Source organism: Octodon degus, unplaced genomic scaffold (assembly GCF_000260255.1).
Source record: "Octodon degus isolate 3935 unplaced genomic scaffold, OctDeg1.0 scaffold00174, whole genome shotgun sequence".
Taxonomy (NCBI): domain Eukaryota; kingdom Metazoa; phylum Chordata; class Mammalia; order Rodentia; family Octodontidae; genus Octodon; species Octodon degus.
Window position 1 is genome coordinate 5,068,308 of NW_004524750.1, and position 13,527 is coordinate 5,081,834.

The 13,527-nt window shown below is 40.8% G+C and overlaps 1 protein-coding gene across 2 annotated transcripts in view; it reads left to right on the forward strand.

Moving 5' to 3' along the window:
- Window positions 1–5,672, forward strand: part of Nrxn1 (neurexin 1) — a 1,036,478-nt gene extending 1,030,806 nt beyond the window's left edge. For both annotated transcript variants that reach the window (XM_023703554.1, XM_023703553.1), the window contains one exon: window positions 5,215–5,672. In XM_023703554.1, the coding sequence (XP_023559322.1) occupies window positions 5,215–5,522 (308 nt within the window). In that variant the 3' untranslated portion in view covers window positions 5,523–5,672. The remainder of the gene's footprint in view (window positions 1–5,214) is intronic.
- Window positions 5,673–13,527: the final 7,855 nt, after the last annotated feature.

Here is a 13,527-nt window from a genome sequence, read left to right on the forward strand (position 1 = left end):
GTCTCACTATTAGATTGGACTCATAGTGATCCACCAGTTTTCAGCCTCCCAAGAGCTGGGATTACAGGCATGTGCCACCACGCCCAGTCTCAATTGCCATCTCAGGGCACCCTGGGGGCAGGGCCGGCACGGCAGGCCCGGGATCAAACCCGTGGCCTTTGAGCTGAGTTATTTGGCCGGCCTCTCCGTGTTGTTTAACTTTGCATTTCTCGAATCCTCAGCAATGCTGAGCACTTTTTCATTTACTTCTTGGTCACCTGCACTTCTAGAAAGTACCTCTTTGTTTCACTTGCTAATACTTAGATTGGGTCTTTTATTTGGGGGCGCTCTAATTTTTTTGAGTTCTTTATACGCTCTAGACATTAGTTCTCTGTCGAGGAGTAGCTGGCAAATACTGTTTTGCATTCTGGAGACTGTCTTTTTACTCTGTTGGCTATTGCTTTTGCTGTGCAGAAGCTTTTTAATTTGGCAAAAACATACACTGGAGAAAATGCAGCCCTTTTAATAAATGGTGCTGTCACAACTGATTATCATGTGCAGAAGATGAAATCTAGACCCAAACCTCTCACCACACCCTAAACTAAAATTGAAAGAGAAAATACAATAAAATGAAACAGATCAAAGAACTAAATGTTAAAACAGAAATACTTAACCTGCAGGAATGTGGAATAGATAAAACTTCAAATCATACATATAAAATGAACCCAACCCCACTGCAAAACATAGTGTCAAGAATCAAAAAATGGGATTAGATTGAATTAAAAAATATTTTGAAGAAAAGTACATTTTGTTACTTACATATCTTAGTCATGTATTTTTTTATTTGATCCAATGCAACTCCTCTTCACCAGGTGCAGCGGGGACCAGCAAAAGCTGCTCACAGCTCACCTGCCCGCAGAGCAGAGGACCTGTTAGGTCACCGTGAAGGCAGGCGTGCTGCTGGCCCTCACGGAGCCCAAGCTCGTCCGTGTAGTAGACCCTGCGGGGTGCGTGATGGGCGCCGCTGCTCCCAGGAGCTGCACAGGATGACCGCAGTGACCCAATGCAGTGATGTTCCCGTGACTTCATGTGATACGTACTTTATACATGATATTATATTTCGTGAATCATTGAAATAGAATATGGTTGGGCCTAAAGTTTAGATTCCGTCTATTCATCTTTTACTTTTTACTAATCACACCTCCCCTTAAAATTAAATATCTATGTCGCCTCAAGCTAAGTACTTGTCTGTTTCTAATCAAAGCCAGTTGCTTAAATTCCTTGCCTTGTTCAGTGACAGCCACCGGTCCTGCTTATGTTTGACTTGAAACCAAACTACTTATGTCCCTGGGTTTGTTGTAATAAACTGGCTCCAGCATCTGAATGTTATCTATAAATCACAGGTAGTTCTTCCTTTTTAAAAGTTAATTTATAGGAGACTGGGCGTGATGGCATGAGCCTGTAATCCCAGCTCTTGGGAGGCTGTAAACAGGCGGATCACTACAAGTCCGATTTAGTAGTGAGACCCTGAACACCCTGTAGACCCTTCCCTAAAGTACAGAAAAAATAAATAAATAAAAGTTAATTTGTATGTTTTCCTTTCTGTCATCCCCCCTTCTTTGTTCTCTTTCACTTGTTTTTAAAAATGTCTTTACAGCCCAGCATGGTGGCACACAGCAGTAATCCCAGTGCTGGGGTGGGCTTGTGTAGTGAGCTCAGGGCCGGCCTGCTCTACGTAAGTAGGCCTTGTCTCAAAAATAAGTAAATACATAAATAAATGAAAATGGCCTGATCACATACCTGGATAAATAAAGGGAGAAAGAGTAGATGTAAACTGCAGTTCACTTACTCAGTGTTTAGCACCGCTGAGAAAAATATGTTCTGAATTTTTTTAATTATTAAAGCTGTTATAGTAGTTTGCCATGGCATGTAAAAGGAATGCACAATCCTGAAATCGATGAAACCCAGAAGTCACTTATGGATGTCGCTGACCAAAATCTGTCTTTCACATTGTCACATTTAATCTTATTACACCATTTTCTACATTCAAGTTAATATAAAATGTCCTTGGACATTTTTCAGTGATCATCAAAATAAAGTTTTGACAAATCAGTATGTGAAACTACATTTATAATCCATGAACATAGTTACATGTCTTTAATCTCTAATGTGTTACTGCATGCATGAAAATAATGTCCTTTTAACACATATGCTGCTTTGATCTTAGGATGAAATTTAAGGGCAAAATCACTTAGATTTCATGTTTTTTTTTTTTTTTTTCTTGGCGGAACCGGGGATTGAACTCAGACCTTTGTGCTTGCCAAGGAAGCACGTATTCCACTGAGCCACCTCTCTAGCCCCTAGACTTCAGATTTTAAGCATAAATTTAAAAAAATATTAGGTGATCAGTTAGATCTGGAAGTAACTGCATATTGCAGACAGTGGCCTAATAATACTAGCTATGGAGATTATTGGAGTTTCAATGTGAGTGGAAGGAGTGATAGAATGGGAACCTAGACTTCTTCGTGGGGTCTGGAGTTTAGCTTTTCAGGGATTTTCTTTTGTATTATATTCAGTGATAAGATGCACAGAATATGTATGGATTGCATGCAGATACTTTTAGGTCTCCTGTGACTTATGCAACATTTTGACTGCTATTGCAAAAAGCCAAAGTATTTCCCTCAAATATGAAATGTTTATTGAATGCTTTATCCATAGAATTGAAGAATTTTAGGTCTTGCTCTTGTTTTTGCAATCTCTTTCTGTTTCCAACACGCAAAAAAAAATTTTTTTTTTTTTTGCGGAACCTGGAATTGAACTCAGGCCCTTGCGTTTGCCAGGGAAGCACTTATTCTATTGAGCCATCTCCCCACCCCTAAATTGAGGGTTTTTGTTTGTTTTTGTTTTTGTTTTTCCTATGGTACCAGGGATCGAACTCAGGACCTTGTGCTTGCCAGGCAAGCACTTATTCCACTGAGCTATCTCCCCAGCCCACAACACGCATTTCTTTTTTCTTTTTTTTTTGCAGAACCGGGGATTGAACTCAAGCCCTTGCACTTGCCAGGGAAGCACTTATTTCACTGAGCCATCTCCCCGGCCCCACAACACGCATTTTTAATGTGCTGCACGCAGAGTTGTTTTAAAACTGCATCAGACATATTTGAGACATAAATTAAAATTAATATTCTTGAATAAGAGAACCCACTAATTCCTAAATACAACTGTATATATTCTTGCACTAGAAAATTTAAAGCCCACATCCCGCTAAAACCCTCACGTTTTATTTTCTGAGCCAAATGATTAGAATTATGTCTGCCTTCTCCCCGACCCCCTCTGACAATGTGAGATAATTATGAAAATGGATTTCAAGTGAAAGCATTCCGTCAAGTGGGGAGAAATGATGTAGGCAACATTTAAATAAAATTCTCGTTTCAGCTTTTGAGACTCGATGGTGAAGGGCGGCTCTGCAGAGGGAGCGAGTGGGAAGTTGTCACTTAGTTGCGGTTGGCAGCTGGGCTAATCGGCGCACGCTGACACGAGGACTGTATTTACAGGAGAAGGCCCACCTTTAGTTTGTCAGGCACTGACAGAGTTGCTGCAGTGGTTTCTATGCTTCTTGAGAGGAAATTAATTTCCTGCAATCCACTGCTGTGGATTACAGTCTCTGCCTGCTCCCCCCTTGGTCCCAGGGGCGGCGCGAAGGCTTTTTATTCAGCAGCATTATGCTGGCTTGTGTAAAATGGGCAGTGACACCGTCAGCACACACAGGCTCGCCTGCTGCATTCGGCAGCTGCAGGACGGCAAGCTGCTGTGTGGAGGCCGAGAGCTTCTGCCTCGGCAGTGACTGTCTTGGAGAGACTGCACTGAGGAAGGAAAAGGCGGTGACAGCAGAGCCCACGCTGGGCCAGAGGAATCTTCGGGATGCTTGAAAGTGAAATGACAAAGAGTTATGGGCTGTCTGTAATGTAAACAAGTCTCAATAATTAACAGTAACTTTTACAAAAATATTCAAAATTATTAGATGCCATTTAATAGTAGGGAACTAAAAGCCCAGCTTTGGTCTTCTTGAGCTGTTCTCACGTGTGTGTGTGTGAACCTGCACAGGTGTGTGCGTGTGCACGGTTTGTACAGAAATTGAGATTGTTTTTAAGTCACTGCAGACTTTACAAAGAATAATGTTTTGGAAGGTATAGGATTTTTAGCCTGTGACATACTACCTTTTTACAAAGGAGATGATGAAGATTCAGGTAAAAGATAGAGTGGTGACCTAGGATCAAAGAGGAACAGAATATTTTCTCTCCAAACTTCTTATTCTTCATCACTTAAAACAAAAAAAGCATCCCAAGAAAGATTGCTGTGTGTGCTCCCCCTGCTTACCAGCTGAATCCCAGGCCTTTCCTTCATCTCGGGTGGTCAGGCTGGTGCCTACAGGACCTTGCGGAAGACGCTGGCCGGCTTGGAGTCAGCCCATTGCTGGTGCTGCGTTCTGAGGAAATTGGTGTGGAAGAGCTTTTAAACCTGAGAACAAATATTTTCCTACTTTCTTCCGCAAAGCTGAGCCTTGGGGGTCCTTCAGTCACAGCCAAGAGATAAGTAAAATGCTTATGAACCTGTAGGAGCAAATGGCTCTAGCAGGAAAGGAAATCAGTTCTGTTTAGCTTATAAATATGCGACTAATACACATTTAAAAGCAGACAATTAGACTGTTCAAAGAGCCCGGGTTATGTAATTGTTCAACGCTGTGTCCATTAGAAGAGAAAGCAGGATAATTTCTAAGGCAGTCCTGTGCGAAGCAGCCCTGACTCAGCCTGAGTTACTCCTAAGTGCTCTGTAGAGACACCAGTGTCATTCTTTAAGTGACCTGTGCTAATAAGAGGGGGCTGGCTGTTCTGACTGATGTGTCCTGTTGGGTCTGTGACTTTTCCAAACTCCAAGCCGGTCCTTTTAAAGAATACTAATGCTTATTTAGGGGCTGAGCTTCAATAATGAGAGCGAATATAATAAACTTGATCTGCGAGACAGAAGGGCGGCAGTGGGTCGGGCCAGGCCGGGGGCTCCGGGGCACCGGGTCTGGGGTGGGGTGCGGTGCTCACGGCCGGCCTCGCTGCACCCGCGGCCTCGTGCCCGGCGCAGGCGGCAGGCCGGGGTGCGCGCAGCTGGAAGGAGGGTGTGCGGCTGGCTGCCTGGGGTCACAAACCCGGTGCTCACTGCTGTTGTTCTCCCCTGTCCCCGCAGCCAACCCGACGCGCGTGGGCGGGCGCGAGCCGTACCCCGGCTCGGCAGAGGTCATCCGCGAGTCCAGCAGCACCACGGGCATGGTCGTGGGGATCGTGGCCGCCGCCGCGCTCTGCATCCTCATCCTCCTCTACGCCATGTACAAGTACCGGAACCGCGACGAGGGCTCGTACCACGTGGACGAGAGCCGAAACTACATCAGTAACTCGGCGCAGTCCAACGGGGCTGTGGTGAAGGAGAAGCAGCCCGGCGGCGCCAAGAGCGCCAGCAAAAGCAAGAAGAACAAGGACAAGGAGTATTACGTCTGATCCCAAGGCCGGAGCAGGACGCTTGTGTAGAAATAGTCTTCATTTTATCTGAGACATAATATGAACTTATTTACTTTCCTTTTTATGAAGCACATACAAAAGAAGACAGGGAATGCAATCAGGAAGGAAAGACTGTTTTTAAAAAAAAAATGCAAAACAAGTATCTCATGCTCTTGTTTCTCAAAAAATCAATCAATCAAACAAAAAAAAAACCAAAAAAACAAAACAACAACAACAAAAGAACAAAATACAGGGGCCAATAAATTCCCTAACATCCGCAGTGTTTTCATCTACTCTGCCTGTCTTTATGTTGCTGGAACATTCCTAAAAGGACAGTGATGACCGCACGCATCCATAAAGCAAAGGAGTATTACGACGTCGACGCACAACACAAAAACAACACAAAACATAACACGAGAGAGAAGCTACCTATGACCCTGGATTTAGCCAAAGTGCTAGCGCTTCCCGGAGAAGTCCGTTCGTCTGCTTGCCAGAGAAGACTCGTGCCTGCGAGGGGCGCTTCGCGCAGCTCTTCCGCGCTCGCTGCGCGCTGCCGCCCGAGCAGCGGCGGGATCTTGCGTCTCCTGCCGAGGCTGGCTGCTTCCAAGACTTGTGTAGGGACACATTCAAAACGCCCCTTTCTGGTTGTGAGAGAGAGAAGAAAAAAAAAAATGTACGGAGGCCTTATTTTCAAAAATGTGAAATATAAGGCACGTGTTCACACTAAAATTTCATGACAAAAATAAGAGGGCATAGACGCAATCATTGGGAGATTTTCATGCACGCTTACTATGTTACTACATATGTTTATATAAAACCCATCTCTGTGCTTTCTGGACTGTGATAAGTGACGTTTTATAGCCTGTTGTATAGAAAATGCAAACTATATCTCTGCTCTTCAGCCATTTTTGGTAACTTCAATGTTCTAAGTGTTGCTAAGTGTAGGGAGTTTTAAGACGCCAGAGCAACAATTATTTCAGTCAGATTTTTTTTTTTTGCCACCATTATAAATTGCCACAATTACTTACTTTTTTAAAAAAAATTACGGTGTAGTGTTTATTCTAAGAAAGATATGTATGAATGTATATAAAGCCTCAGCTGCTTCTTTTCTTACATGTACAGCCTCCATTCTGTTGCAGTTAAGTTTTAGTATTTGTATGAAAGGCGTGAATTAGAAGGTAAAATATATACATATATATCTTATAATCTTTTGTCCCCAAATACATCCCTACATGTGCTCACCATCTGCAAATACACACACACACACACACACACACACACACACACACACACACCATGAGGAGTCCATCAGATATGATGGAAGACCAAACTGCACTTGATCATAGTCAAAAGGCCAAGAAGCGATTGGAAGACCCAAACTGAAAAGCAGGAAGGAAGGTAGCTGTGCCAAGGTGGATGGCAAATGGGGTGATTTGCTTTACTGAGCTCTTGCTCCCAAGACAGCTGGAGATTTTAGTCCCTAACGAAATGGAGGCTTTTCCTACTAAATACAATATCCCCGGTATAGGGCTGCATGAGTGTGAACCATTATATGGGCAGGTTACAGAAGCAAAATTGGTAATCTACACCTTAACCCTGGCTGCTGCAACTGAAAAGTTGGTTTCCAATAAAATTATCTATATATAGTCTCTGACCTGATGTGCATGATAAACCCTTTTGGAAAGTAAATGCTTTCTCAACTAAAAAAAGTATTTTCAATCATTTTTGATTCTGTATTACTACCCATTAAAAAATTCTCTTTATGTTGATTTTTGACTAAATTTTAACTTTTCTGTTTTATATATATATATATATATCATTAAATATAGTTTTAGCTTAACATGCATTATGTAGTAAGAAAGTACAGATTATTCACTTGTTTTTGCATATTGTTTCAATGATGCTCATAGCAATAAATTATGTGGATGAGAAGGTAATGCCATGGAAGAGCATTATTGGGATGGAAGGTAAGAATTGGTCATCACTTGAACATCTCCTAAAATGATACTGGATTTCATATAAGATAAAAATACCTTTAGAGTTGGCTTTAATCAGCAAAGGCAAAAAATGCAAATTATTTGTGATATTTTGGTTGATGGAAAATGCCAACAAGTGGCCTGGATTTCAGACTCATAGCACCTTAGAAATATGAGTAATTCCTAGCAAATCACCACTGCCTATGACTGCCAAGCATTGTGTGGGAGTCTTAAAAGCTTTCTCATGACCCAGAAAGTAGATGGTATAAACTAAAATTTAATATCCATTACTTTTGTTTCAACTTTTTATCTCTTTTTGACTTGCCAGGTTCAAGATCTCACAAGTCTTTCTCCCCCCACCTCTCTCATTCAGTCTTACTCAGGGAAAGCCAGTAAATAAAAAGGTAATGTAAAACTGCTAGCTTACAGCTTAGGTTTTTAAAAAATTGGTTTCCTTTCCATTTGATGTAGTGAATTTGAACTAGTTTTGTCTGAGAAGAGTCTAACATTACAAAATTGAGTAGTGATGTATCAGTGAAGTACGATGTTGGGGTTGACTTCAACATTTCTACCCAACATAAACTTTAAATTTTCATGCAATGATATTATCTATCTAACATTGCCAGTAAAATATTTCTAATGTTATTGGACTACTCAAAAATCTAGCTGTTCTTTTTTTCTTTTCCTGAATGGAGAAAGAAAAGAGAGGAAATGAGTGAGGGAGAGAAAAAGATTAATAAAATCTGAGAATCTTCATACCAAATGTATCAGGGTTCATGCATAGTTTGTAATTATTACAGGATTTCACACTACCTGGCATAGATTTGATTACATCTCTAGACTGTAACTTTTCTGATTCAGTATGCTTTTTTTTATCCATGTAATGTGTTGCCTTTAAAAAAAAAAAAATCAAACGGACCACTACTATAACCACGTGTGATGTGGCCAATCCCTAAGACACCCCAGAAAGGCCACATGATCTTGCCCTTCTAGTGCTTTGTGTGATTGGGGACCTAAGGGGTTTGTTTTGTTTTGTTTTTCTGTTGCAAGGCCAATTTATCCATTATTGGAAATGCTAAGCAAGTGGAATTTACTGTTTTGTTAATAAAATATTTCTTAATACGACTGTTGATTTATTGATTCCAAAATTATATGCGGCACCATTTTGTGGCAAAGGGAAACAGTGAGGAAGATTGCATTTGAGAAGAAGTCCAGCCCTAGGTGGGCTGGGGAGTACTGCTCACTCCTATTTTCATATTTCAAAATTCATTGGAACTTTCTACATGCATACATGTCAAGACATAGCCACTCTATCTGATTTATATCTGTTCATTGTGTTTTCTTTGAAGGCATAAATGCATGGGGCTAATAAACAACAACATAATCATCTCATAAATATGGTTTTCTCTGTAAAAAGAATGTAACTCTCTGATTAACTCCAACACTCACCAGCTTCTAACTTTTCCTAAGTGTACATCAAGTGTAGTAAGGTCAGTCTTACAGAATAGCAGGGATAATGGAACCTGATGTTACAAACAGTGGACCAAAGTACAAATAAAAGGCAATTGGTGGGAATACTGTTAGTTTTTGTAATAGTGGAAAACATCAAAGATGTGTGCTGTACGGTATTAAAAGTATAAAGGTATACATACTCTGGTTTCTCTTCAGATCGTAGAAATCTTTCTCCTAAAAGTATAAAGGTATAAAGGAATGTAATTGATCCATATAAATATTTTTTCGCAAGGCAAATTACTTTTTGGAAACCATAGTACCCATCAGTTAAGTTTTTATTTCAGTAAGTTTTAGTGGGTAACTTCTAAAATCTAACCCATTTTCAGTAGTAAAAGACTTGAACATAAGGGTAGGATATAACGTGTACATATATTACAGATACAAGTGTTTTTTCATTTGTTAATATCAAGATTTCTTAAGTGGAATATGTATAATAGCTCATGTTTCCTTGATGTCTTGAATAAAGGCTATATGATTCAGCTGACCTTGTAATGTGCAGTGCTCCAGTGGCGGCAGCTGCATAAAACTTATGATTAATAAACAGACCAACAATCGCAGATTCCTGTCCTGGAAATGGGAGGGGGAGAGCTCTGAAGGCAGCAACTGGGCATCCCTGCTACAGATATGCATGAGATGTGCAGGGAGGACAGAGTGGCACTGAGCATCTGCAGCCCTATATATATATATTCTAATACACATTTACTATAATTTAACATCTTGGCAGATGAACATTTTCCAAGAGGAGAAAGTGCTTTGTTACATTCATGTATTTCTTAAAAGAATCCAAAATGCAAAATTCAGAACCACTGATACATTGGATATAAACAAAAGTTTGTTATAAATTATCCAGGAGTTGAACGGTTTGCTGAATATTAAGAAAATATCAGGAGATGCCAGGAACACCCTGTACTTGTGCCATCCCTTCACACGCAGGAGGAGCCCCTGGGGACTAGATGTCCACCTGCCTAGATAACTCTTGTGAAAAATCATCTTCATATTTGCCAGTTCATGTTTCCAACTTTGCTTAGCATTGTCACCCAGACTCTGTCCATCACATGTGTATCCAGTCCTGCGAACAGCTCCGTGTTCATCTGATGGCAGTTTCTCCGAAGACTGGATCAGATGCTGTAACACTCTAAGGACAATCCACACACATCCAGAATCCAGCAAGGTCTGCACCCACCAAGTCATCTGTCTTTAACACATGAAGGTCATTAATATTTGAAAATGACTATGAAAAATATGTATTCAAATATATGGTTATGTTCAACCAAAGAGGGAGAAAAGAGCCCTTCAGGATAGTCACATAGTGAAGGCATCTTTGATCACATCTTAGAATCTTCCTTTACTCATGAGGCCACGTGGCTGTGGGCCAACTGAGGAATGTGTATCTCATACCTGTAAGAGTACCCTTGTCATTGAGTGAAGCTGCCCCAGAGACGGCATGAGGACTATGAGTATTCCAGGGCGTCTGACGTCTTTCATCTGAGTTCATCCCTATGAAAGAGATGAGCGTGGTTTAAACAATTCCACTGAGAAACCAGAATACCTTGAAAAGATAAGGCACAGAGCAACCTCCCAGAACAAATAGCAATAAGTAATAAAGTCTTACTGAATACTCCTAGTCTGTAAGAACTCAGAACTCACTGTTCAGAACAACGTCCCCTACAGTTAAGCAAGATAATCTCAGCACTACTCTGTGATAGTTTAGCAAATTAGATCTAAATCCTAGCTTTGAAAATCACCTTAGATAATCTGGCTCAATCCTAAACAGTTTATTCAGCTGCAAATGTGTGGGAATAAGACCTATAAAATTGTGAGGATGAAAAACCAGTGAATTTAAGTGTTGTAATAAGTTCAATATTTTAGTGCAGCAATTTGTGATAGCCAGATCTTGGAAACAACCAAGATGCCCATCACATGTGAGATGGTTGAAAAAGATGTGGTACTTTTCTATAATGGAGTACTACTCAGCTATAAAGAATGATAAACTTGAAGCCTTCATATTTAAGTGGATGCCCCTTGAAGATATACTTGTTAGTGAAATAAACCAGACCCACATCTATAAATATCTTATTGTCTCCCTAGTATAAGGACTTATAATTCCGTACATGGTTAGGTTTCTAAATTTTTTTGTAAAAATATGTAAATGCTTATTTCTACTTATATATAATTATTTTTCCTTCATATTCTGTAAGGACTTAAAGCTCGACATATCAATATCTGATGGAAAATACCTGTTCTATGATATACTAAAATGTTTGATATTTAGACAGATAGGGTAAACCTAACTGCATATATTGCAGGTTAATAATTAGCTTCTCTTCTGGAGGGTTAACAACCTAAGTTAGCAGTTCAAAATTGGAGAAAAGGAAGGGCTGCAAGGTCAGCCAACATTTTGGCCCTAGCCTTTCAAGGTCAGTGAAGACTCGGGACATAGGAGAACCTGTACTGTAACAACATGTAACTCAGTTGTGCTCCAAATTTTCTGATCAAGAAGATTATGGAGCTACAGAGGAATGTGATCGATGACATAAAGTGTGCCTGGGGAGAGTCACATGGAGAGAAAAAGTTTTCGCAGAGAGCAAATTGGTCAAGCAATGGCCATGACTCATCCTCATGTCAGACACTGACAAAAGGATGTATAAAGGGCAGTACTGGGCTACAGGATAAATCCTGAGAGTACTTGGCTGACCTTATCAGATACAAAAGTTACATTTCTTGTTATATAGATCTTGCTATATCTTGGTCTTAACCATCTAGCAGAAAAGTATAAAAACAAGGTATATAAAGTAGATCCATATTAATACGATGAGCTGTAAAAGGCTCAAGTCAATAACTTCTGAGGATAACCCACTAATATTATAGACTGCTAGACAGTGTTAGATTGTTTAGTTGAATTTAAACACCTATAGTATTTAGATGCCAACAGAATATTCATCTCTGACAGGACAAAAATAAAAGGATACAAAGGAAAGATCATTTTGTATTTATATATGCAAAATAGGATAGGTTTATAGCTACTTTCACTTAATTCAATGAGAAAAAAGAGGTGTACTAACAGTGTTTGGACAGAATATCCTGTCTGCTTCTTGTGCTATGGATAACCACTAAGAAGAAAACAATGTACAATGTATTAATTATCAAAACTGTCCTATTAATCAGCTGTGAAACTGTCTCATTTATATTTATTTCTCAATAAAAAAATAAAAATTATTTAATGCAGTATTACAGTCCCAGCACTCAAGAGGCTGAGGCAGGAGAATCCTAAGTACAAGGCCAGCCAGGAACAAATAGTAAAACACTGTGTCCCAGAAAAACAATGACAAGATATCCTTCCATGGGAAAACTTTTCTTCAGGCAGGTGCGATAACACACATCCTTCATTGTAGTACTCAGGAGGTCAAGGCAGGAGGCTCACAGTTCAAGGCTAGCCGAGACTTGATAGCAGATTGAAGGCTAGCCTGAATTGTGGAACAAGATCTTGTCTCAAAAACACAAAGCTCGCCTTTTGGACAGGTAAGATGTAAATACTTAAGCGAGCAGGGCCATGAAAACCTGTGCCCTCAGAGTTAAGAAGAGAGCTCTGGGTTCCTGTCTTTCCCAAAGCAGCACCTCTCTGCCGTGTCCATGGCAAAGCACCGTCCAGCTAAAGGAAGGACAGCTTCTCTGCAAGGCTCTTGGGCTGGTCCACTTTCCAGTGCTGGGCTAACAGCCCTGGCCGAGGTAGTTTAAAGTGTCATTTTGGCTCTTGCTCTAGGAGGTTTCTGTCCCTGGCAGTGGAGGGTGTAGGAGAGCAAAGATGCCTGCCTCATGGTGTTCTGGAAGCAGAGACTAGGGAAACAGTGGGGCAGAAAGGGGTAGGGACCAGATACGGCCCCAGCGTTACAGCCCTAAGCCCACCGAGGCCCCCTCAGATGTGTGCTTTCCTCTCCCACTATCTCTCAAGCCAGATGACAATCTGGACTGATCTCCAACTTTTGCCTATGGACTTTATTAATTGAATCATAAGATTTCGGGGTTTTTTATTTCTTTTTATTTTATTTTATTTATTTTTTTTTTGCATAACTGGGAATTGAACTCAGGCCCTTATGCTTGCCAGCTTATCCTACTAAGCTATCTCCCCGGCCCCCAAATCATAAGATTTCAAGGTCCGGTGAGACAGCTAATGGAATTAGTGCCTACTTAGGCAAGCTTAGGGACTGTGGTTTGATTCCTGACACCATATGCCAGACCAGCCCTGCCCTAGGAGTGCTGAGCCGGCCACAAAGTCCAGGCGTGGTTGTGCATGCCTGTAATCTTAGTGCTGGGGAGGCAGAAAGCAGGAAGATCACTGTGAGTCTGAGCTGCCTACTGAGATCTTGTGCCAAGTACATTAAAAATCTAACGATGAGGAATTTCTGTATGTTGAACTTCAACACTGGTCAATGGAGATAAGTTTGTATCTTGGTTCTTTCATGTGATATCCTACCATCCTTTATCAGCAAATTTTATGTGTATTTAGATACAAGTTAATC